The sequence below is a fragment of the Typopeltis vanoorti genome, chromosome 11 (assembly GCF_054136105.1).
Source record: "Typopeltis vanoorti isolate ZY-2024b chromosome 11, IOZ_Tvanoo_1.0, whole genome shotgun sequence".
In the NCBI taxonomy this organism is placed as follows: domain Eukaryota; kingdom Metazoa; phylum Arthropoda; class Arachnida; order Uropygi; family Thelyphonidae; genus Typopeltis; species Typopeltis vanoorti.
The window spans coordinates 104747501-104774520 of record NC_143559.1 but is presented as its reverse complement, the minus strand read 5'-3'; the positions used below and the strand labels follow the sequence as shown (position 1 = coordinate 104774520).

At 34.8% G+C, this 27020-nt stretch overlaps 1 protein-coding gene and 1 long non-coding RNA gene across 2 annotated transcripts in view; both read right to left on the bottom strand.

The window, feature by feature from the left end:
- Positions 1-27020, bottom strand: part of LOC150101901 (A disintegrin and metalloproteinase with thrombospondin motifs 20-like) — a 186136-nt gene that overhangs the window by 60413 nt on the left and 98703 nt on the right. The window contains exons 17-22 of the mRNA XM_090399926.1: positions 25689-25815; positions 22905-23115; positions 22539-22706; positions 19178-19348; positions 17270-17581; positions 14183-14350 (exon numbers count right to left, since the gene is read on the bottom strand). Coding sequence (XP_090256052.1) covers positions 14183-14350; positions 17270-17581; positions 19178-19348; positions 22539-22706; positions 22905-23115; positions 25689-25815 — 1157 coding nt within the window. The remainder of the gene's footprint in view (positions 1-14182; positions 14351-17269; positions 17582-19177; positions 19349-22538; positions 22707-22904; positions 23116-25688; positions 25816-27020) is intronic.
- On the bottom strand, positions 2923-13493 carry LOC150101902 (uncharacterized). Its single transcript, XR_016549028.1, has 3 exons — positions 13340-13493; positions 6693-6854; positions 2923-3240 (listed from the first exon to the last, which is right to left on the bottom strand). It is a non-coding gene; the product is annotated as an uncharacterized LOC150101902 (long non-coding RNA).

The following is a 27020-nucleotide window of genomic DNA, read 5'->3' as shown; positions in this document are numbered from 1 at the left end:
CAACATTCAACGGCAGCCTATTACAATCACGCGCTACTCTATTAGAGAAAAATCTAGTCCTACCCCCCCCCCCCCTTCTTGACAGCATTCATTGTCAACTTCCATGGTGCCCTTGCGTCTTTTTCCCTATCCTCCATAAAATGAAAAATTCCATCAACTGAATTTCTGTATAACCCTTTCAAAAGTTTCTAAGTCTGAATCACATCTCTCCGCTTTCTCCTGTTTGCTAGAGTCTGTAGTCTACAAATTCTCAACCTGTCTTCATAATCTATATTCCACAATCCTGATATCATTTTTGACACACCACTCCTTTACACTCTCTGCACTGTATCAGAATCCCTACAGAAACCAGGAGACCAGACCTGCGCGCAGTAGTCCAAGTGAGGTCTCGTCAAGGCCTTGTAAAGAGGCAAAATGATTTCCTTATCTTTACATGTCAAGGTTCGTTTCAGCATTGCAATTATTCTCCGAGTTGTATTTACAATTTTTGCTATATGACTCTTGAACTTCAGCTTCCTGTCTACTAAAATTCTCTGAGTTGTATTTACAATTTTTGCTATATGAATAACTTGACATTTATTAACATGGAAATGACAGCCATTTTCACATGCCCATAATTCCAGCCTATTCAAATCATTCGGCAAGTATTGCATATCAGCAGCTCTCCGGATTACCCTACCCATTTTTGCATTATCAGCAAATAGCTGTATATCGCATGTCAAATCCTTCCCAGTGTCATTAATGCATATATTGAAAGACAATGGACAAACGACTGATCCCAGTGGCACATCACTGGTTACCTCAAATCTTGCAGACTCGCATCCACTGTATACCACTGTTTGATATCAGTTAGATATCCTCTTATCCATGCCAATATTTTATCATCCAATTCCATATTCTCCAATTTATGCAAGCGTTGTCCATGCCGTATTCTGTCAAAAGCCTTAGCAAAAGCCAAAAATATCAATGTGTATCTATTCCCCTTGTTTAGCTCAATCGTAACATTAGTATGCAATGTGAGCAAGTTGCTAAAACATGACCTTCCTTTAGTAAACCCATGCTGTTCGTTGAAAGTAGAGATTCTCTGTCAACCCATTTCTGAACGCGAGTCCCAACCAACTTTTCCAAAATCTTCACTACTACTCCTGAGATATTGATTGGTTGATAGTTGGATAACATCGGTCTTTGCACCACTATTGTGCAATGGGATTACCATACGTTCTTTCCACTCATGTGGAATCTTCCCTGTTCAAATAAAGATCAAATTAAAAAAAAAAAAGGCATTTTGGATGAGATTGGGAAGAGAGAAATTGAATTCTTAGGGCATACTTTAAGAGAAAGGCTGACTAATGTGGTGACAGAAAACTACCGGTAAGAAGAAGAAACCGACCAAGACACAGTGTACAAAGTACCATACAAATCTTTAGAGACGCACAAGATAAGTGGAAAACCCTCAACTTCCTGATCGGAGACATCTGAGTGAATCTATTTAATGTGCAGGGATATATGTTAAGCACGAAGTCATCATAGTTCTAGACATTTTTAAATATTTATTTACCTTGAATCAAAAGGAAAAAATTCAGCTACTAGATTTCACATGCCCATAATTCCAGCCTATTCAAATCATTCTGCGAGTACTGCATATCAGCAGCACTCCGGATTACCCTACCTATCGGATAAAAACATTCGGATGCAGTAAAACAAAATAATTTCAGATGGATCAAGATTTAACTCGATTAGGCAATAACACATCAGGCAGTAATCTAGCGAAGACATTCTGGAATGTTTCTTTAAAAGAAAAAAAAAAGAACTAAATTCTCTTATAACACGACAACAAAGGAATGTTTTGTTTAGATGGATCACAGTAGAGCGTCACCAAATATGAATGTCTTCAAAAACATCGTTTGCTCATATCGATAAAAGATTTTCTATTTGTAAATGATGCAGTAAAGTGCGAATGTTTTTGGTGCAGTGTACTTGTATGATACATTTTTCTTTTATATCAAATGCCACTTACAACAGAACTTTATATTACAAATCATGGATAGGAAATATTCTGAGGCTTAATCCCTTTGTGAATCATTAGGATAGGCCTCCGAATGCTGTTAAGAAATGTTTCAGTTAAGCGAAAATGACGGCCTGGTCGACGGATGGGTTAACGTGCTCTTGAAATAATAGGCTGCGGATTCGAACACTGCTGTGGGCATGGATATCTGCGATTATTTTTATACGGGAGGTGAATTTTATCGTTAAGTATAAACCCGCTTATCGGAGGCCGGAAGTCATTTGAAAAACGTCCGTGTTTGGTCTCTAGAGCAGGATTTGTGGATTGCATGAAGTATAATAAAAATACAAAACAAAAAATTAACAAAATCTTTAAGTTTAAACTTTAACAAAAGCTTTATTCTTTAGAATCACATAAAATGTGAAAAACCTAATCTACCTAAATCTATGAATTAGAATTCAGTGTACTGCAAGTGCAAACGGATTCATAAAAGCTGCCACAATCATTGTTCACAGTTAATTATCAGCTTCGTAATGATATATCCAATAAGCTGAGCTGTTTATAAATAAATGTTTCATTTATTTAACTCTTCATCTGTAATGGCTTTATTACCTTGTATTGATACCTTCAATAAAACTTTTTAACCATTATCACCACAGATCAGAAAGGACGCTTTTTTTCCTTTTTTTTTTTTTGGCCCAGCCTATCATTGTACAACAGAACTTTATATTATTATAAGTTGTATCTATTCACTCTTAGGAGATCCATTTGGTACTCTTATTCTAAGGAAAATTTGCCTATGTACAGCTTGTAAAGAATTCGTTTAAAACAGTTGAATGGCTTAACTCTTATCAATTAAAAACTATCACTAAATTATACTCGGTAGTCTGCGAGCTATGCCATTCAGAAAGGGAAACCGTTGATAACCTATTCCAGACCAAAATATAAGGTAAAAATAAAGTTAATCCCCACCCCCCTTCGTTTTCTAGCCTAGACATTGTTATTCTGTGCTACCTAAACTTTTGAATAAAACTATAACGTGACCGTACCGGAGTCCACGATCCTATGGCCCAGCGGTATCCTAAATGAACCGCTGAACACGGAGATGAATTGCAGAACCTCTTGACCGTCGGTTTCTTGCTTCCGTTGCACTGTTCATCAGGAAGACTGTTGTCGTAATGGTCAACGCACTGAACTATCCTTATCTGACTTCCGTTTCCACATGTGGTGCTGCACTACGGGGAAGAGAAAGAAAAGTAAAGAACTGAGAACTATATTAAACAACGAGAAAGAGTTAATGTGATAAAAATATTATGAGATTTACATTGCTCCTCAACTTAGGGTTATCATAATTTTAAGTTTCGAATTTTTGAAATCAGTTTGAAAAATTCTTGGTCTTGCAACTGCGTCGTATTTAAGACTTGAATAATATACAGTAATGTCTTATCTAGCATATGACATAAAAGCTCAACATCATTCTTCTATAAACCTATAAAACACACACACACACGATTTATGAAAATCTGTTATATAAAAATGTTATATAGCTGCAGTGTTATAATACAGAACGCATTCCTTTTTGTTTATTCATTTCCGTTTGTAGCTAGGCTATCTTTTTCGGGGATTATTAATTTTCATTTTGTCATAAATATTTTGGATATGCTCTTTTAGAAGTCTTTTCGCTCTAGGTCTTTTCGCACATTAAAGAACTTCTTCACTTCGAAGTCCCCACAAAAACTGGGATGTGTTCCTTACATTCCTACCCTGACTGACTATTTTTCACTCTTTCAGGAGTATTTTTTCGAGACATCGCAGTCTTCCGGTATTAATAACTTAAATTATAAAGCACGTTAATTACCATTATTTTATAATACTAAACTGGTCAGACTACCTAGACAACGCAGGATCTCGTCAATAGAAATGTCCCACTCAAAACATGACGTAGGGCGAGCTCACCTAAATTGAAATACAGTATTCAGACAAATATAAAAAAGCTTCCCGAACAGAAAAAGCATAGACCTAAAGGTATAGCGCATTCTCGGTCTCTGTGTATGCTCAATGTCTGAACATGCTGAGTAAATATGGAATAAGAGTCAGTGATTAATGGTCATATGAAAATGATCCGAGACAATCAGGTGTTTTACAATTGCATTCATGTATAGAGATCATTCATAACAATTAAACCTAAACCATTTTTGGCTTATGCACTGTAGACAACCTATTTATTGTAATTGCAAATTACTCCGATGGCATTAAGGGCTAAGGCTATTTTATTTTGGACTTGTTGGCCAAAATTCTGTCCCTCCCTTTTCTTTTCTTAACCGTTCTACTCGACCTTTTTTTCCTCTCAGTTCTTTACGAAAATATTAACAATGACTGTAACAAAGAGGATCCTCCTGCTTTACTAAGAAAGACGACAGCCATATATGAACAACTTTTCATTCATATAATTTCAAATCACGTTTTGTGTTTTGTCAGTACTACTCCGGAATAATGCGACTTAGTTTTAGCCTCCATTCATTTAAAGTGACGAAAAGTTTTCTATTGAAGAAGACAGTAAATGAAGGAAAGAAACGAAAGCTTCGATTTTGAATATAATACAGGAGTAGTAAGTGAAACGATAAAATATCGAAGTAATCTATCTAAACTGCAAAGTGAAATGAAAATATTACTAAGAAAAAAGACCGAAAATAACCAAACCTTAGGTCAAGGAGGGGGAAAATGAGAAGAAATATGCAGTGGAACTCTAAATTTCTACACGAAATTATAGTGAGAAGATTTCGCATAGTAAGTTCCTGACTGATAAGTCAACCTGCGATCTCAAGTTTTCCTGCATTTTTTACATATCCATTGTCATAAGTGAAAATATCTAAAACAACATTTTAAATACTTTTTTTGGAAAATGTTTAAACGTTTAAAGAACTCTTTGCAGGAAGATGGCGTTAGAAGATCAATACATTGGTCAATCAATGATGGTAGCACAACGGTTTGGCTGCTAAGAAAGCTTAAAATGGAGACAAGAGTACAACAGAATAAATTAAAGATTATAAAGGAATATAAAAACAAAGATGATTTGTATGTCTGGAGTAATTACTTTTAAAAATTATTAAACAGAGTGAAAAACAACAGAACAGTCGCTGAAAATATCCTGGAGGAACGCAATCAGAACATGAAATTGGAAAGTTAACATATAGAAGACAATCAGTCTGAAATGTCGCGGGTAAATGTTTTTACAGTGGACTGGCATAATCCAGAAATCACAAGGTCAAATGTTATAAATGGAGCAGAGTATCATGTCAGTTATCATATAAAAATGGAAATACAACTGAATGTGGAAATTATAAAGCAATTTCGATATTAAGTATTTCAGGAAAGATACTTGGGGAAAGGCTAAGGAAAATTCGCGAATAACAAACTGAAGTTTGACCAAACAAAGATTGCAAGAAGATAGTAGAGAAATTTATATAAATGTATCAAGGATCGTTATTTAATTCTTTTTATCTCGAAAATGCATGTAATAAAGTACCACGAGGAAACTAAATCTATATGGCGTCAATTAAGCATTATGCGGAATGATAGACAGAATATAATTAAGTTACAAATCAGGATTTACGTGAGAATTGAGATAATGCTAAATCAGGTATAAGGCAGGGTTGCGCACTATCGCTTTTTCTATAATCTACATGGACTACATTAAGGAAAGTGGATGTTCAGATAGGGAAAAGCTTAGATCTTCGCTACATGCAGATGATGTTATTAATGATAACATTATCTGCATGGAGAAGATGCAGCAGCCAAATTAAATAATTATGACAAATTTAGTACAAAATTACTAATAAAAGGACCAAAACTATGAAGATTAGGTTTGGAAAATGGAAACCGACTACATTCTCAGTGTTAGTGTTTATAAGTTATTTTATATATATATATATATATATATATATATATATATATTAGCTATTTACTTACAATTTTTAGTGAACATGGCAAATTAAATATATATAACAAGAGCAAGGTGGATGTGGTGGGAAGCAAAACCAGTTTTGTATATTGTATATGCACTTGTATATGTACAATGTTGGAACCAATTTTAATAGAGTTGGGTTAGGAATAGAATAGTTGGTCAAAGAATAAAAACCATTAATTTGAGAGTTCTCAAGGAAACTAGGAGAGTGGAAAGATCGCATCAGTGATGGAATAATATTAAAAACGAAGATAAGGTGTCAGAAATGAACTTGACATTAATATTCCAGAATGTATAAAGTCAGTTTAAAAAAGAATTGATCACATACTAGAATGAAAGATTAGCCAAACAAATGTTTGAAGCAAATAATGGCACGACAAAGACTCAGAGGTAGACCAATATATAGAAGCAGATTGATCAAGGATCGAAAAGAAAGAATGCCAAATCAAAGAACAGACAAATAATAAACTGAGCTGGAAGAAAACTGTTGATTGGAAAATAGGCACGAAGTTTTTGTATTAGACTGCCACAATATTTTGTACATCTCCTGACGGCATACACCAGCAAATAATGATGTAACAACAAATTTATATGCTGAGTAATGTTAGTTTGTTTAACAACAACCTTCGTTAAGATTTATGAAGTTCTTCCGCTTATTGCAAACTATTTCCACGATAATAATATAATCTGAAAGTAGATGAAAAATGCATCTAATTTACTTACTTCACCCCAGGCTCCTGTAGACCATCTTGTGCAAGGGGTATTATTACAAGTAGTCGTTTCACTTGGCTTCTTTTCCGGTTCACACTGATCACTTGGATGGCCAGCTTCATCATAACAGGCTACTTGTCGGCGCTTTGTACCACTTCCACAGGTTTCAGAACACTGACAAAGTTTTAATATGGATTTATTAAGAATTATATGTAGAAACACCACACACACACACACACACACACACACACACACACACACACAGTGAGAGAGAATGTGACAACCACATTGTTAGTCTCCTGTTTTCTTATCTTTATAAAGTATTAAAGTTTACTTTAACAAATTCAAACAAAGCTTATTTCCTTCAGAGCATCTTACAGGCAGAAGATTTTATATTAAGAAATTATCAAATATGAAGTACGTTAAATTAACTATATAATATTTTGGATAAAATGCAATTTGAAATTGCATTTTAAGATGTTACTTTAAGCTTAGATTATAGTAATTATATCTACTTATAATCTTGAAAGGTAAAAGTCCATTTCAAGGATGAATATACGGTTAAGATGCACTTAGCATTAGAAGTTGGTAAGGATCTCAATACTACGTGCAATTTTTGGAAGATTGACACCTTATTCAAGAACTTAATGGGCCATTTATGTCTAATACTACCATCAACTAACTCCCCCCCCTCATCATAATCTGACTGAGTAAAGTTCATCCAACTGTCTAAGGTCTTACAACATTCATCTACTCTACTCGCGGTCTTTTCTTGTCAATTTTATTTACAAGCACTTGTTTGGTAAGCTGGCCATCTGCTCTCTAAACATGGCCAAGCTCTCTTATTTATAAATAAATGTTGAGTCTTTGAAACAGGTTTCGCAGTTCCTCATCTGTCTTCATTCATACAGTCTAGTATTTTGATTGTAAGGTGGCTAAAAATCTTTCTATAATAATTCCTTTCAAACAATATTCTATTATCTTCCGTAGTTGTTGACCATGATTAACATCGGTAGTAGATAACTTAAAGAGCTTTTCTTTCGATTTTCTTGATAATAATCTGGTTTTAAAAAGATATAAGATTGCAAAATATCCACGATGGCCTTCTCTATCTTGATGCAATATCATTGTAGCTGTTGACTCCTAGATATTTAAAAGTATCCACTTGCCCAATGACGTAATTATCAACAACCAAGTTGGATCGGTCCTGATGAATCCTCGAAATACATTTAGTTTTTTCCTCGTTTATGACAATACTCACAGGCTTACTTGCCTTAATTACACCTGCTGTAATTATTTATTAATGGAGTATGCAGAAAATTCGCAAAAGAGTAATTGATATCTCGGAAATGGTTAACTGCCATTTAACGTCCCAGTCGCACCACCCAGAAGTAAATCAAGAGTACAGTATTTTGCAATCAATTAAAGGTGAAACAGATCTAGAGCAACATTTCCGAATACTGTGTAGTTGGGATCGAGTTTAAGTATAATTTTTGCAGCCTTATCACTTACACATACATGTATGAAGGTATATGTCGGCCTGATTAGCCGAGTGGCTAGCAATACCTGCCACACACCAACAGGCTGTGGGGATCACAAACAAAACATTCATGGCATAGATATTTTGTTTGTGATTGGGTTATTAATTCTGTGCGGGAAGGGAGTTGCGATCCTAGCATTTCTTCTAGCAGAGGCTCCACTCCACTCACGAATCCCTAATAGGTACGACAGCGAATTTTTTTTTTCTCCATATCGTCTACTGAAAGACGATGTGACAAAAAAAAAAAAAAAAAAATCACTATTATAATACAGCTATATTGCCTGCTTCGTAAAAATCGTAAAAAAAAATCACATTTATATCAACAACGATACATGAGAGATATCGAGACTTATAACACGATATTGCTGTATATGGGCAAGTGATTAGAAAGAAGAAAGGAATCTGTTAATGTGTTTCTTTAAAGAGTGTTTCTTTCTTTTTTGTATGCTTTGGGGAACTGTTCCAGAGGATGTGAAATGAAGGAAAAGAATGAGAAATTAGTTTGGTGAGTACAGCGCTGAACGAAATATGGATGATGATCAGCAGCCTGTTCTTTTCATACATGATTATAGGAAAGTAAAGGAATAATATCTGCCATTACAGTGGAGCAGCGTCCACAAAAATATATAATACACAAACAGAGCGTCAATGCGAAAGCGACCTGAAAGTCATGAAAAATGGTCATTTGTTAAACGATGACCATTAGTGCTCTTCTGGATGCATTCTAGCATTATGAAGAACATTTATGATGCACCACCACAGATGTGAGAACAATATTCAAATTGGATAGATTTGGGATTTATAAAGTATTAGGAGTTGAGAAGAAGTAATGCTTAGAACGAAAAATAGTTCCAAGCTTTTTTGGAGGCTGAAGAGGCTACGGTCGTAATGTGCTTATATCAGGATAGGCTAGATGTGAGCAAGCTCAACAGGAGAAAACTAATCTTGATTAGTGAGCGAAGTGTTAAAAGTGAGGAAGAGCGAGTCATTGTTCTTCTCCGGGAAAGTTGTATACAGTACTATTCAGTAGCGAACTCAGGGTTTAATCTTGGTGGGAGGGACGAGTTGAGTAGACGATTTGAGAATACACACTAAGCATCTGCAACGATCGCTAATTCAAGGTAGTATAGAAATAGAAATAGAAGACAACATAAATAAAAAAAATGAATTTTATTAATTAGGAAAAGATTTTTGGTGTTTTCTAGTGTTTTTTCCTTTTTCTTTGGGGGGGGGGGAGCCAGGGCCCCTTGACCCACTCTCTGGGTGCGCCACTGGTACTATTGTTTGCTGAATGAGTAATACCATCTACTGAGGTTAAGTAACGAGCCAGGATTAAGTGCTTATTTTCCTTTTTGTAAGCTCGCGTTGTTAAACTTGAATAAACAATAGTTACACATTTCTGTGTTTTATACTTTATTGATCGACAACTCATATATACCGTATTCGAAGTTTTAGATTTTCTGAGGACTTTCTTGGGAAACTATGCTCTACTAGAGTTTTATTTTATTAAGTGTATGACAATTTATTGGCTTGTGTGCTGATATGGAAGAAAACAGCTCGATTTTTTTTTTCAATAAGTAAAATTGGCCGGTATGCGTAGTAGATCTCAGTTGCGTATGATTACCAAGAAACAATTCGCTATTGTTGGTTGAAGAAACATGACACATTGAAAATTAATGCATTTCAAGAAATTTTAGAGGATTTCTTCAAATGGATGGATTTGAGTTCTTCTTTCCAGAATAAGCCTATCGTGTTATGCAAATATTTTACCTTAGAAATGTCTATAATCACGTTTCCCGAAGTTTGGTCCGCTACCCAGTACCTGGCCGTGGAAAAAAAATGTCTAGTCCACATAAAATACAAAAATTCAAATATGGTATATGAGTTGTCGATAGAGAAAATTAGCTGTAACGAATAAAAATAAAATAACATTAAATGAAACGACAGAAATGTGTAATTATTGCTTATTCAAGTTTAATGACATGCATAGAGGATAATCTGAAATCTGATATCAAGCTTTACACAAAGCTTGATATCAGATTTCAGATACCAGTAAAAATATCGGATATACATTATGTATACCTTTTGCGGGCTACACATGTATGCCTGTGTGGCTTGCAATAAAATCGCACTGAAAAAGAAACTGTCCCCGGCTATGTCAAATTTAGTAAACTCTGGTCTAGAGAATAATGATTAAGAATGAGAAATAATATAGAGAAAAAACCATGGCTTATTTTCGCATTTTTCTTCTTTTTATTTGCCTTGTAGGAGTTCTGAGTTAATCAGTCAACAGAAAGGATCCTTGGTCTGTGCTTTGCAGCGGAATTTTCCCCTGCTATTGCTTCAGCCAATACGAAAAATGAAACAGGGATCCTAGGGAGGTGCACATTGGACCTCCCTAGTTTCAAAGCACGGTAAAAAATCGAAATATGTAAGGTTTAGGTTGTTCAAACGTTCCAGAGACTACAGTCCATCCAAAATTTTTATTTTTACAAAAACTTGGTGAGTGGTCCTTCTCATTTGTACAATTTCGACACCATGGTCCATACACTTAAGTTGTAGTAACACGTTGAAACTAGGGAGGTCCAATGTGGACATCCTGTAGTTTAATAGTGGAGCAATGCTTTGTATATTGAAATATGTAATAATAACTTCAGTAGCTTAAAAGTTAAAGAATGGGAAGAGGAGAATAAATGAGATACTGGAAAGAATTACAGTATTAACTAGTTGTAATGTTAAAAGTCAGAACAGTTTTGAGCAATTTCTCTGGACACGAATCAAAATAATAATTTTCTAAGCCCTTAAACCGAGAATATTAATATGTACTATTAAAGTTAACAACCTTTATGTAGCTGAGTTATTAAAAACCACGGCTTCTTGGTATGATAAAGTATTTTCAACTTCTTCAGGAAGCTGATATATCAACTAATCTCATACTCGTCTTTACACAAGCTTGATGACATATTGTAAAGGAATATTGAAAATTCTTTATAGAAGTTTATGAATTATTAATTGAAAATACTATTTCCCAGTTAATTTTTCATTCTTATTTCTGTCAATCATCTAGTGCCTATAGGTACTATTTAGTGTGGGATTAATTAATGGAGCACTTATATATTAATAAACCTTTTCAGATAATGTATGGATAGCCATTCCACCATATGGATAGATATGTAGATATCTGAATATTCAAGAATAAATCCAAGGCGCATACTGATCTGAGTTTTAATGTTACTAATGAAGTAAATAATTTTCGTTTATTTACTGCAGTGCGCATGTGTTTCAGTTAAATACAACTCCAGTCAATAAACCTAAGCATTTTGACTCCATGTCTAACTATAAATACTGAACGCTGATTATCTGGCTATGTTTTAATTGTGTTGACTCATTGAATAATAAATGTGGAAAAACATTACCTCATTATAATTTTTTTTGTTATCTCTGCATGGACTAAGTGTCTCCGGAGCAGGCAAAATTTTTGATAATTGCGTAGCAATTTCTATGGAGTCTACAGTTTGTACAGAAAAGACTTTCTTACGAGTACGTGCATAGGAACTGGCGATGAACTGGTTTGTTTAATTTAAGTCTCAGCTCTGGGAAAGTCTCAAGAGAATGGAAGGAGGGCAGAACAATTCCTTTGCATAAAGGGCGATCTAATTCAGTATGTAGTAACAAATTATAGCCCAATTAGTATCCCAGAAGTAGTGGCAAAATACTGAAAATGTTGGTCAAGAAGAGAATTCAGGAATGGGAGGATAAGAATGTGATACTTTATGAGGGAAGGCAGCATGTCTTTGTGACTGGCCATGCCTTAGTAATATTTTTTTATAACAGAGTGACAACTGAGTTGGATTAAGGGAATGGCTACACGATGATACTGGATTTTGCAAAGGCATCTGACAGGATACCACATGGAACAAATGGGAATGGATAGGAAACTAGTATATGGAAGGGCAGAATCCAGGAGAAAGCAGGTGGTGACTAGTGGTGCACCTCAGGGCGCTGTGCTTGCACGACTGCTATTTAATTTGTACATAAATGATATAGGAATTAATTTGAAGGGAGATATTCAGTTGTTTGCTGATGATGCAAAGCTGGGTAGGAAAATAGTTAATCATGGTGATTTAGAGAGCTTGCAGGAGGATTTAAACAGACTGACAGTATGGACCAAACATAAAGGATGTCAATTTAATGTTGAAAAGTGTCAAGTTATGCATTGTGGAATATAAAGATTATAAGCTGTGTATCACTGAGGGAACTGTACTCCAGGAAACTGATGAAGTCAGGGATTTGGGGGTGGTAGTAGTAGTAGTAGAAGACACAGCTGGAGTTTAGATGGCATACTGCCAAAGTAGTCATTACTTGGTTATTGAAGAACACACTAACAAGCAGAGATAAGGGAGTTATTATTCCTTTTTATAAAGCTTTGACACAACCACACCTGGACTACTGTGCTGAGGCTTGGTTACCTGCGTTTCTTGGGAATGAGAAAGTAGTGGAAAGGATCCAGAGGCGAGTGACCAAGGTCGTGAGTGGTCTGTGTAATGCTCTCTATGAGGATAGTTTGAAGGTTTGTGGATCAAAATTTGGTTGATAGGTGAAAAAGGGGGATATGATAAAAACATTTAAGCTACTTAAGGACTTTATAGGATTGAAGCAAGAGAAATGTTTCAGCACTTGGCTAGAAGGAAGAAAACAAGAGGGCATCCCTGGAAGTTGGGTAAGAGCGTGAGGACTAGATTTTCGCTTGGAGAGTGGTGAATGAATGGAGTGGGTTGCCTGAGTCAGTTGTGAGTGCTTTTTGTGTTAATGGTTTCAAGGAGAGGTATGATAGATATTGTGTTGATAGTTTGGGTCTCCCACGATGAGTCTTAGGACTCCATGAAGGTGCCCGTGCAATAATAATAATAATATATGAGTGAAAGGAGCTCAGCATAATTCCAGTGTTTTACATAATCTCCTTCCAAGAGTACGGAAGTTTTTCAGTTCATAATAAAACTGAAAACCCATCAATTCACTAGGTCCGATAGAAGTGAAGCAATATTTCGGCATTAAACAAATTCCTGGGAAAGTTACGTGATCTAAAAGATAAAATGTAAAATTTAGATACAAAACTAACCTCACTCCAGGGACCACTATACCATTCGTAAATTCCCTCGACATTGTTGTGTGTGATTGGCTGATGTGGCAAAGTACATTCATCAAGATCACAGAGTCTCTCGGTGGGAGGTCTTTCATTAGGATCGCAGTGGTGATCTTCACCAGGACGACCATTTTGTAATAAGCATTTTACTGTTCTGGTGGAAACTCCTTTTCCACAAGAAACTGGACACTGTAAATGAGAGAAGATAGTGAAATATCAGTTACATCATAAATTAAACTAACTGAAAGAGGGAGATGATATGCCTAAATGCTGCATATTATTAGTGGAACTATTTAATTATATGTATTCCTCGGGATATAATTTTTAATTCTTTACAAATAGTAACTTATTTGCTGAATTAATTAAATATTTAAAAAAATTATTCATGTTCAGAGAAGTGAACTGGCTAAAAACTATAAACTAAATTGTTGGCAAAGTAGTATAGATTATTATTTAAGAATATTACTGACCGGCCAAGTTAAAAATATTTAATTCAAGGTTAGTTTTGCTTTGACTATTTTTGTTTTACAGTTAAGACCGGCCTCCGGGACGTTTTAGCGGCAACTTGATCTCTATCCCCGTTTGACAAATCTTCCTATGTTATTTTCATCTGAAATAATTCACTGCGTTTTGAAAATTTATGGCCAGTAATACTATGATAATTTTCTTAGCTTGGACACTCCCTAAAATAATGGGAACTTTGTACAATCTAGTTGCAAGAAAAACACCATCATTTGTAAATATTATTCTCTATCAAGACTATTCAAGGAAATGTGCTCAAAGCTCATTTCTATTCTGCATTTATAACTGTTGGCTTACCTGACTCCACTCTCCAGCTTGCCACTGTCCACACGGCTTAACTTGGCAGAATTCCAGGTTCGCTGGCCTTGATCCCATATCGCACAGAAATGGCGATACAGACACATCGTCTCGATCCTGGCACGTTACTGTTCTATTTTTCATTCCTTCTCCACAAGCTGCAGAACACTGTTGTTTAAAAAAGCAGAGATTCTGTTAGGTTAAAAGTATTATACAGTTCCTTCTGTATCTAAATAAATTTCACATTTTCGTGTAAAACTTGCCTTTTATGCAAGTTCTGAGCTAATCTTATCAGATAAATCAGAAATAAATTAGTCACAACAAAACGCGAACTATTTCTCCTGTTAAGTTTTATTTTCTATCTCAATCTATTTTTAGACCTCATTATAAGGTTCGCTCATAAGCACAAGCAAACATGAGGTTGGTTAGGTTCATTTGGTACGAATAATATATATACTTTAAATTGAATTTAAATGTATCATTTATTAACAATTAATAAATTTAAATTGATTTAATTAAAGAATTTTTTCTTCTTTGCTAAGCATCACAGAATATTGTGGAGTTGCGCTCGTTTTAATATTCCCATTCATGTTTCTTTTTTATTTTTGATTGATACTATTTAGACTAATGAGCAAGGCTAGCTGCATTTATAAGATAATGTTATAATCGAAATAAACAGGACTATACAAATTTCAATTGTATAGCCCTATGTTTAAATTTCTGCAGCAACTAAAATTAAAGAGAGAATCTGTTTGATATTTTAAACAAGATTCTCGAGTTCAGCGCAGGGATCCAAAAGCGAATATACAATTTGAATTAGTTAAATATTATTTTATATGTGTATAAATTTTGTTAATATATTTCTCAATTTATCAGGTGCCTCCCCCCACCACTGAATTGTATTTATTACTTTTCATTTAACAAAAATTAATATTAAGAATTATCCTGAATTTTCAGAAATTTTAATATTCTTAACTGGATGCGACTTTCTCCCCTAGTCCCTGCATCTTTACATATTTTCTGTGTCTAGTAGTTCTCTTTATACTGTCTGTAGTTGATCTAGAAACAACCCCCTGCAAATTGAGACATTTAATGCTCTCGGCCATTAAGTGAGTGTACTGTCTCTTAATTGCATTACCTCTGCCCACATTCAGATAATTCTGAAACATCTCTAAAAGATGTAGATCTTCTGTCATTATACTTCTAATAAAATTTCCTTATCTGCGACCAACAAAAATCAACTAATCTACACGCCTGATTCTCATTCTTCAGTTAGAATTGCTTAAGATGCTCAAGGGTCATGAAGTATCTTAGATATTAAACGTTTCCTATAGTCGCAAAGATATCTCTTCAGTAGCTCTAAACCTGGCGCCAGCGTACTTTATATCGGCATTTCTCCTGTTGCATTGTCTTCTACCGTGTATACAGCTTGGAAATTAATTCGTATTGAACTCTTAATCCTAAATGAGGAACACACACACACACACACACACACACACACACACACACACACACACACACACACACACACACACATCAGTCCGTTCGAAAATAGAAAAATTCAGCAACCAGCTTCTTAAAAAAAAAAAAAAAAAAAAAAATGTGGCTTCCACCCACGAAAGGCTTATTTGTAAATTTCTAGTAAATTCGTACCGTAGGTGGTCTAAGGATTTTTCTTCTCTTTTTATTAATTTTTTAATATTTTTGTTTCATTTATTTTTACATACTCCAGAAACCACACATGCAGATTTTTCAAGCCACTTCAGGCCTCCAATAAGCGAGGAAGGTGTTTAAACATCCATGCCCATGGCGGGATTCAGACCTGCAGCGTGTTGGTTGGAGAGCGGATAAGCTAACTACTCGGCCAACCAGGTAGGCAATTACTTAATTCCCGAATTCTGTTACAGGAGCTTCGAGTACGTCAAGGTTCCGCTCTTTTTTTTCTATCCGGTACCTCCGTAGTGCAGTCAGAAACACGACTCAGGTGGGAAAGGCCTGTGCCGGAATTCCTTTTCCATTTAAATTGGCCCAATAGACAGTTGCTGATCAGGAAAAATACATGCAATTAACTGAGATAATACATAGCTTAATGGTTTTGACCGGCATAATGCTAAAGTATACCTTATTTTGTCGATTCAACCAATTTATAGTCTTTTCACACAACAGTAATTAATTCTTACTTCGAAATATTCGAATAAACGAGTCCTCAAGAATATCTATGACCACTTCATTAAATGTCAATCTAGATAATACCATTCTTCAGTATGGGAAAGAAAACCTAGTCGACTTTGCTCCTTGAAAATTTAATATTCCCTTATCGCTTACAAAAAATTACTTTTGTCAGTCTTGTCGATATGTTAATACTATCCAGGTAGTCAGAAAGAATGATTCTTGAAGAATTTCAAGTTTTGTGTTGCTCTGTACTGGGCACCGAACAAAGCTGGAATTTCTCTTCCTCTCTACTCGTAGCTTCTTATTCTCAGCTGAACCACTGTTCATCATCTGCAAGGATTCCTTCTAGTAAAGAATGTTTTCATATCTGCAGAAAATCTATAAATACATCTTCTAAATCTAGACTCCGCCCAACAGCAATTAGCTGGATTCGACAAATTAATGCCCTTTCCAAGAAATTCATTCTACTCCCTGGAATACAGACGTTAAATGCTTAGACTATTTTTTCTCATATGTATTTGGTATGAGACTGCAGCTATGCAGTCACCATTTTCCTCAGATTCTATGAAGACTAGAAATAAACAAAAGTTAAATTTACAGTGCAGTTGAGAGTTTAATCTCTCGTCCATTCACAGTGATAGCGCAAACGCACAAAATGTTATACTATAAAATAAGAAGAATGTTGGTTTGAACCTTTCGTGCATGGAATGTTATAAACTATACTAAGTTAGATGTTGATCTTATAACCAGATGTTGCATTATTCTATGAGAATCACCGTTAAGTTATACATATCATTATGCCATTCATTTCGAAGTTAGGATTTAATAACTTTATAATTTATGGTTCTAACAAAAACTTCTAAACTTATTTTTAAGACAGAATAATTTCTATTCTTATGTTTTGTCGTATTTTACCTCGGACCATGGTCCTGCCTTCCACCGAGGTGTTCCTGTGGACACTGGAGAAACTCGTCTACGGGGAAATTCTGGAGAGGAAAAATTGAAAGATAATGGAATGGTATTAGGCGTCTTTTCTTCAATTCTGTATGGGGGAGGCGAGCTTGATATAATGGCAACAGTTGTGGTAGTGCAAGGCGGCAGGTGACACAATCGACGATCAGTAGGGCGTGAGGTAACTTGACAGTAAGTATCATCTACAGTGTTGCGGGCAGAATCAAGACACTGGATTTTTCTTTGGGAATGACCATCGCCACAAGAAACAGAACACTGAAAAACAAAGCCAACTAAAAGATTCATAATTTATTTATATAGGAGGTTTCATTATTGCAGAAAAGAACAAAGCCTTTATGATTAACTATAAATTATTTCAAATAACGAACAAGGAAAACAAAATAGTAGAAATTCAATATTCTTCATCATTACTAAGTAGTTAATCCAAATATCCGTAACTTTTGGGTTTCTTGAGTTCTCAGAAGTTATTTGCATAAAATGCAAAGTTATATGTGTTAGTGTACAGACTGCAGATTACACCGCATGTGTTGTAATTATATCATGGTGTCAGGAATTAAACCATTAAATTCGATGAAGTCTGGTATAAGGGAACTAAAATTCACTATGAAAATGGTTCGAGCTACATTGATAATTCAATTAGTTCCCGTCAGCTTTATATCTGCAAAGGACTCCCTTAGAAGTTCTATGTACACTATCATATTTATAGTTTTACTCATATCACAAAATATACAGCACATACACATTGAGAACATTCGCATGCAAATATTCTCAGTGTGTATGCGAATGTTCTCAATCGAATGAACTTTTACAAACACAATAAAAATAATTTATTCCAAATAACGCTAGTTTAATACTCTTGACATCTAAAGAAATTCATGCATTGTTCTAACAATCAGTGCTCCATCTCCATGTTTGTAATATCAGTTACTGATTATTTTTGTTTTTTCTTGACAGGTGGGGGGATGTAATTAATACGTATAACGCTAAAGAAAAGCGAGAATTACAAAATGTAAAATATCTTCAAGATTAAAATAAATTGTGAGCTTTCTTAGTTATTTTTTGGTGGAATATACACTTAGACTTCTTTGATCTAAAATCCACACAATTTTGATTCTCATTGGGAGCTGCCAGAACGTATATACGAGTATAACGTAACGATCCGTATTAGTTGAAAGAACTAAGAGTAATGAGTAGCTGATAGTGATATTCTTTGAGCAAGCCATTTCCTTGAAATCCATATTCTTCCCACTTCTGTTCTTCTAATTTGGTTTCTTTTAATCTGTTCTTTCGGAATAGAATGCTGGCTGTCTAAAAAAATTATCTTTTTTTTTTTTAAATAATTTTGTTTTGCTTTCTTTTCTCAAAATGGAAAGTAGCTCACCTTAAAGCCAAACGAACTAAAATTTGATGACCAGTTTCTCTTTATAAAAGCACACTAACATTTTCTGCTGACAGTATGGTTCATTAATGCGTATTACTAAATTTTTCATGCAAGTTTAACGTTAGCTACCAATCTGAAACATACAATTATTATTTTTTTTGGGGGGGGGGGGATTTATGGAGGACGTAGATTCCATAAATAATTACTTTCATATTCTATCGTACTGATAACGAGGACATATTGTGCTGTTACGTATTTCATGAAAATTTAAGGACTTTTATTCCTAAATAGTCATAATAGTAGATATTTAAAGATGTATTCATAACTTATGCTTAAATATATATACACCAAAAGAGTTACTGAGTGAATATTTAGACTAAATAACATGATCGCAGTATATTCCAGTGGTGTGTACTAGTTTAATTGGTATTATGCTACCCCATATTTTCTTTACCACGAAATTATCTTACCGGTCCCCAGTCTCCATGCACCCACTTGAAAACGCAAGATGGTGTTAACTGACAGGATTCCTTATACTCCGGGATATTCTGGGAATCGCAGTACATGGAATGGATTTGCTTGTCTGCTTGTTGACACCAGTATGGCCTAAGACGCATGCCTGTGCCGCAGGTGACGGAGCACTAAAAGTATCAAAATGCAAAAAAAAAAAAAAAAAAAAAAATGTTAATTAGATTTACAAAACAAATAATGATTAGAAAAAAGTTATGGAGAAAGACAGACATGTTATTGACTACAGCAATAAATTTACAACCAAAATAATTATTCAAGATATTTCATACCATAAGCACATCAGCAACTTAATTTTTTCATAATGAAGCTATTCATGCAGAGATTTCTATTTCTACTGATTTCTAATACAAAACAATTGTTAGGAACAGGGGAAAGAGGCCAAAGCATGAAATAAATTATTCGCTGTTTTCCAATCAAGTAGCTAGGCAAACTTAATAGCACTAAATGTTTGTTGTTATTTAAGTAAGAATACTGAAGCTGGTTAAACGCAACTACAATTCAGGGTTATAATAACTGCCATGCTCAATGTTCAAGAACAAAATATGGACAATTGAGACTGGACTATTATTTGCATTTTAATCATGTGATGTCATAAGTTTTACCAACTTATGATACTAGACGGAATTTGGGAATAATAAAGGATCTTATCCAATGTTCAATCACCAGAAGAAAAGATTACACAACTTTGATTTGACAGAGCGGCAAATCCCGAGGAAAGGATAAGACCTAAGCAGCAGTCATCTTTTCCGACATGGGAAACCCACTTTCAATATTGATAGTGGCTTGAAATGACGTTGATTAAACTAATCATTATTTGTCATTTGATATGTAAAGTCATTCACTTCGGCATGATTACCTATCCAATGTCGTATTATATTGGTGGGATTAGGCTAGAAGAAACTGATGAGGCTAGGGATCTTGGAGTGTTAATAGATTGCAGTAGATTGCAGACACTAAGAAATAGGAGAAAGAGGGGGGGGAGTGATATGATTGAGACTTACAAACTGTTGAAAGGGTCATACAGGATTTCAATTGATGGGATTTTTCAATTTATGGAGGGTGGGGAAAGGACGAGAGGGCATCCTTGGAAGCTGAGAATGAAGGCTGCCAAGAAGGGTGTAAGGGCCAGATTTTTCTCTCAGAGGGTGGTGCGTTGATTGGAATAGATTGTCACTGGATGTTGTGAGTGCAAGTAGTGAATGAATTCAAGAATAAGTATGATAGCTGGTGTGTGTAGTATGTGGTCTCCCTCGAGGTCTCTCTTAATAATAATAATAATATATATAAAAAAATATATATACATATATATATATATATATATATATATATATATACACATACAGGATTTCATGTTGTAAAACTTACCTACTCCGCTGGTAATAGCGACGATGCCTTTTGGACTGGTGTTCGAATCCCATCTAGGACGCGAAGAGCCTTTATAATTGTGCGAGCATATTATATCTGTTAATCAGTCGATTTACCTATGCTGCATCATAAAAAATCCTGCTACTACGTCGTATGAGCCCTGTTAACTCACCCTTCAGTTGAAAGGCCTTTATAAAGGTTATTCGAGTGCAAGGCGGGATTCGATCTCAAGTATTCCCATTCAAGTGGCATTGTCGATAGCGACTGAGCTACAGACACTCACCTTTATAAAGACCTTTCACCTTAAAGTTATTAACCAGTCTCCTAAAGAGGTGACAGGGTTTTCCCATCCGGAATCTCGAGTTTACTGAGGCTATGTACACAAGGTTAATCACTCTCTCGCACTATTAATTAGATTTCTGTGAAGCCAATTCACTTGGCCGTGATAGGCCACGCCTAACGCATAAGAGGAAGATGAGATGAGACAATATGTACGCAAAAAAAAAAAAAGATAGCATAAACCACATTTAAGGACGAATTCACTCAGTAGTCTGAAGTACAAATCTTGTTTCCAATAAAAAAAATCTTATTCCTTGTTTTCTTCTGAAGCATAAGTTTTATTTATCTTATGGATACTTTGCCACGTTAAAGTGAACATTTTCCCTGACAAACTATCCCGGAAAATTTGCACCGAAAGCTGAAATGTTATATTTTGATATTTTCTACATTCCGTTTCGGTCAATATAAATAGCTATAAAATGCTTCCACGAATGATCTGGCATCGAAAAACGCAGTTTCTGCCGGTAAGAAAATCTTGTGCCAAGCCTAAAATACATTGTATTTAGTCATCACCAAAGCTTTTAAAAACTATGCTTAACAGCATCATCATACCTCTGGCGCTGGACTGAGTATAGTGCATATTAAAATATGCAGTACCAGTAAGATTCTTTGTTTATCCATACGCATCTCATTCCTCGGCTCTGGCTGAATGGATGCCATTGAAATTTGGTACGATCCTCAAAATTTTGTTCAGCCATTTCAATTTTTGTTTCAAGAGGAGAAGTTTCAAGAAATAATTTGGCAAAATATTTCGAAATGATTAAGTAACAAACCACGCTCTAGCTAAAACAGAATTCAATGAAATTTGGGATCTCTTAAAATTTTGTCGGGTCATTTGAAGTTTTGTTTCAAGTGGGAGCCGTTGAACTTTCCAAATTAGGCAACGTAAAATTAGATGCTTAGAGTACATATGCGGAAAACATTTTTTTTAATTTTACAGCTAAAGGGAAAATCGTCACAGAATTCACCATTTTATGTTTGTCTCTGTCATTTCCTTACTTGTAATTATTCCATGCAATTATTTATTGCAAGGAATTTGTTTTTGCAAAAAACATTTCTATGGGAACTACGTTAAAATCTTCTATAAATTTTGTACTCTTAGAAGCCATTTTTATTTGTGAATCTTTCGTACGACATCTTACTCTAATGGCAATCTCTTCTGTAGTTTTGCAATGTGCGTGTGCGTTCTTACGCAAATTACATATACGGTACTAGTGCTTCAGCTCGTGCAGCATGTTAAAATATTCCCTATTTCTTTCGTGTTTTTTTTTTAATTTAAAAATAATTTGGTATGATTCTTTATGTTTCTAATGGCTCACAACTACTTCATTTTTAAAACATAACATGCAGATGTAAGCAAGACATATTGTGATCTTGGAGTTGGTTAGTATGGTCTTAACTCGATAGTTATCATTTGCGTTATTACTGAACCTGATTATACTTATTGGAGTAGAGGGAGAAGAGGAGGTGGGTTTAAAGAAACATAAAGAAGTTTTCTATTTTAGAAGATTAGCGCTAAGGCCTTTTCAGTAACTGAAATTATGAATTAAATGTAAAAATAAGACAAATACTATGAAAGTTGTAAACAAAACTCACTGGCGTCCATTCTCCTCCCACTTCCCATGTTGGGCATTTCTCCAGTTTGCACGGCTTAGTAGTGATTTTCTCACTATTGTTGCAGTTCTTAGAAGAAAGTACTTTGTTATTGTCATCAACACAGGTAGCACTACGTTGCTGCTGTCCAGTTCCACAGGTGACGGTACACTGAAATATCAAATGTTTTGATTCATTAATTCATTGCTATGTACAGAGCATGAAACCGTACGTGTAAAAAAAGCAGGATAAGTTGGATTTTACAATCAGTTTTAACCGATAAAATAACATTCTTTTCAAGATATAAAAATACATCAAAATCTGTTTGTTTGTTTCTAAATTTTTAAACTAGAAGCGAATTTCACTCACTTTAGACCAATCTCCAAATTCCCAGTGAGCATTGTTGCACCAACCCTGGCAGGATTTCTCTAATGCAGGTTTTGGTCCCAAATATTCACAGTACTGATCAGGAACAGCCTGTGAGTCTTTTGTGTCCATTTCTTGCATGCATTTCACAATACGTCTTCTGACACCTCGACCGCACGATACTGAACAGTCTAATGTCTGCACAATACGCCATCTTATGAAAAAGAAAGAAAGATAAGTGAAAATAGTTCAGTAAATTCGTTTTAAAAATATTTTTTATTTATATGGCTATATTCTTATGTATATTAAAGCTTCAGTCATCGTTTACCGTCATCACTTTTTTTTTTAACCAGAAGAGAGGAATTCCTCTGTAAGCTAATTCTATTAAGGTCTTTTTGATACTGTCTCGTTTGAGCCTACCTCTTTTCTTAATACATTTGAATCACTTAATATAATCTTTTGATCAAGCAAATGTCCTGCATTTTGACAGCATGACTAAACCACGGGAACCTTTCCTTACAAAGCATAATGCTAAGAGATAGCTGACCACTCTTCTGACATAAATCATTATTTACGAATCAAACCATTTCACTTCCAAGATATTCCTTAAACAATGTTGATCAAAAGTATCAGGTTTCTGATTATCAATCTTACACAATGTCCACGTCTCGACTCATAACGAAAAACACAGAGAACTAGACTATTAAATTTTAATTTTTTTTCTTATTGTTGATACGCTGTCTTTACGAACTTCCATAAGTTTTTGAACACTATAGAAGCCATTCCTAATCTTCTACCTATTTCATTCCCAACCTCGCCAATATCACTTACACAGCTACCAAGATAATCCAAGTGAGAGACTTGGATTATCTTGTGGCACATTCTTTGAGAAAGATAGACGGCTTTATTACCTGACCTGTGAGAACAGAAAATATGGATGCATAAATAAACAAAGCCAGTGACAATTGGCTTTATTTTTTTTAGTTGATAATGAAACCTAGTTGACTTATGAGTTGCAACAAAAAAAAAGGAGTTTATTTCTCTCACATTGTTTGTTAATAAGGACAAATCAACAGCATAATCCAGGTCAGATACCTCATGATTCTTAGACCACTTCAGTCTGCATTTCTTCCCTTGCAGAGTATTGTTCATCAGTTACAAGGTTAAATAGAAAAGGTGACGGGACACACACACACACCCCCCCTATCTTACTCTGGTTATTATTTTAAACCATGTATGCTATTATAAACTAACACCAGCCTCGCCGTTATCATATAAAGCATTCATAATGCTAATAAGTTTGTCAGGTATTCCGTAAGCTCTTACAATATTCCATAAATATCTATCAAACCGAATAGGTTTCCGAACTTCCACACATTTCTCAAGATCTACTTCACTGAAAAGTTGGTATAAATATCTTCTTCCCAATTCTTCTCAATCTACTTTTCTCACCTCTAAGTTACTTTTCAAACAGGTCCCTATTCAGTTGAATAAAAATGCAAATTACCTTACCTAGAATATAATAAGCAAAGTCTCTTATACTCTTATATACACCGTGCAATCTGCTTTCTTAAAAATAGAAACTATTATACTTCTAGTGAAGTGACTGGGAACTTTACCACTTAGATAGAAATCGTTCAGGATCTCAGTCAGCCAAGTCACTATACTCTCTCTCTCCGCTTCCTTTTAAAGATTTTTGAAGTAATCTCATCACATCCCGATGATTTATGAAGTTTTATTTTTTTATTTATAACCAATCAAACCTCAGATAGTGTAATGGACTGCTATTTAGTTGGGAAATGGAACGTCTGTTCACTAAGGACAAGGGGGAATCACAAGACCGAATACTGTTAAACGATTATCAAAATTCCTTGCTCACCTTCTCTTCAACTGAATTTTACAGAACTGAAAACAAAAATACTCATGCCAGTAAAATTTCCCCAACAACTTGATTTCAAATATAGTGAATTGTGATGCAACCAATATTTAATCCGCTTTTGTTTTATTCATTCATTATGAAAATAGCATTCGCTATTATTTTCCTGTAAATGACTATTTGAGATAATTTATATGATCATTTTCAGGGGTGGTTACAAATCATTTTCAATTCATTTCATTTCCTTATAATTTTCAAAATAGATTCTCGAAAGAAAAATATACTGCTATTTATACGCATCTTGAATAGAGCACCTCGAAGTGCAGTTGGAAAATGATCATGTCCTTTAGTTAGAAAGACGTGGGTTTGAATCACAATTCAGGTGAGAAAAAAAGTATAAGGGCTTTTTAATTTAAGGTGACTTAGCCAAAATCAATTTTCTTTACCGCTGACTTCAAGAAGTTAGCAACATTATAACATAGAACAATTATTGCTTCAAATGTGACTCCAAGACATTTAAGGAAAACAACAGAATATCAAGTAGCACAGCGATTATTATATGGCGCATAGAAAACTATAAAAATATCCATCATATACGTGTTAGTGGCGACACATTAAGCTTACGAAATGTCCAAGATGACACGAGAAAGATATATGGAAATGAGCAAGAAGATGGCATGACATCGCTAGGAAAGGATCGATACAAAAATCTTGAATGCAAGCAAAGCGAGAACCAGTACGTTCAGAGTACGTCCAGTAATCTCAGAGAGCTAACTGAGAAAAATGTTTTAACTTAGTTGTACTTAATTCCTATATATTCAACGAAATTCTCTGAATTGAAGCTGCACTAGAAAAGTAAAAATTTATTATTGTTTCAATAACAAATGAGATGTGCTTTCATTTACAGTTACCTTAAGACGCAGTGCAAGTTGCACACTTGAGCTTGTTCAGGAGGTCGTTCAAATTCTCTACAGTGACCATCGTTCACCTGTTGACGATCAATATTTCTCAAACAGACTGGCTTTAAGTATCTTTCTCCTGAAGGAAAAAAAAGAAACAGTGTAATATAGAAAGGTTAAAACAGTCAGAAAAGTTTAAATTGCATCCAATTGTTCAAAATATTATCAAATTCTCATTTTTTAAAATTACATTAAGGGCACATTTGTTAGCAGATTATTTTCTGCGCATTATTCAATTTAAATCTATTTGAGTAGTAGCCTATGTTCAAATATATATTTTTTTCCATGTAGAAACTAATACTTCAGTTGAATAAGAACTCCATCCTTTATCCACTTTTTCGCTCTAGGAATGACTAACCTAACAAACCCCCCTCCTTTATTTTCAAATCCTGAACTTGGCTTCTTGGAAAGTTGAGGATTATCCTATTCTAAATGCTACAATAAGTCGATAATTTACATAATCTTAAATTTTCTGTCTAATAAGAGTTATTACGCAAGTTCCTCAGCAGGAAACCTTGCTTGCTAGGAAATCATCGTATATCAAGGGACATTCCCGATGTTCCATGATATATCATGACTTCAGTGCTGATAATTCTTAATCTCGAGTTGCTTTGAAATTCTCACATGCAATGTAATGTGCGGTACAGTGTTATGTATGTTTTGAAATGCATACTCTTCATTTTTTATTTTATAGCAGTGAAATATTTTGATAGCAGCTGATATTTAAAAATTATAAACAATTTTACATGTTATTTTATTGATAATATATGTTATTTTCGTTACAAATATATAAGCGATATTATTTGCTCAAGGAGACGAAAATCTTAATGCTATATCAGTATAATTGTGTAGATTTCTCGTTTCTAGACACAACGGGCGAAGGAACAAAAGGAACCTAATGATATTTTTTTGAGGAAGTGAAGTTGTTCTTGGGAACATTTTGTAAAGAAAGGGTATTCTAGAGAACAGAGGCAGTTGGAATGGCTGACAACGTTCAATGGATCTGAAGTTGGACTGTAAAAGGGCGTTGGTTAACTTGTGTTTGAAAAGCAGAGGGACCTGCTGTTTCTGATATTTTCAGAACATTTTATCTGGACTGGCACTTGTTGGTTACTCTCCACAGTCTTACTGGATAGACAGTTTTCTTTTTAGTCGATAGCTTTCTCTTTACTGGACTTCTCGCAAATGCAGAAACGCCCAAGGATTGATCACTTGTCTCCTTACTCTTATACATAAATGACCTTCAGTGACTAGTACCTTTATTCACACTTTTTTTTGACGACA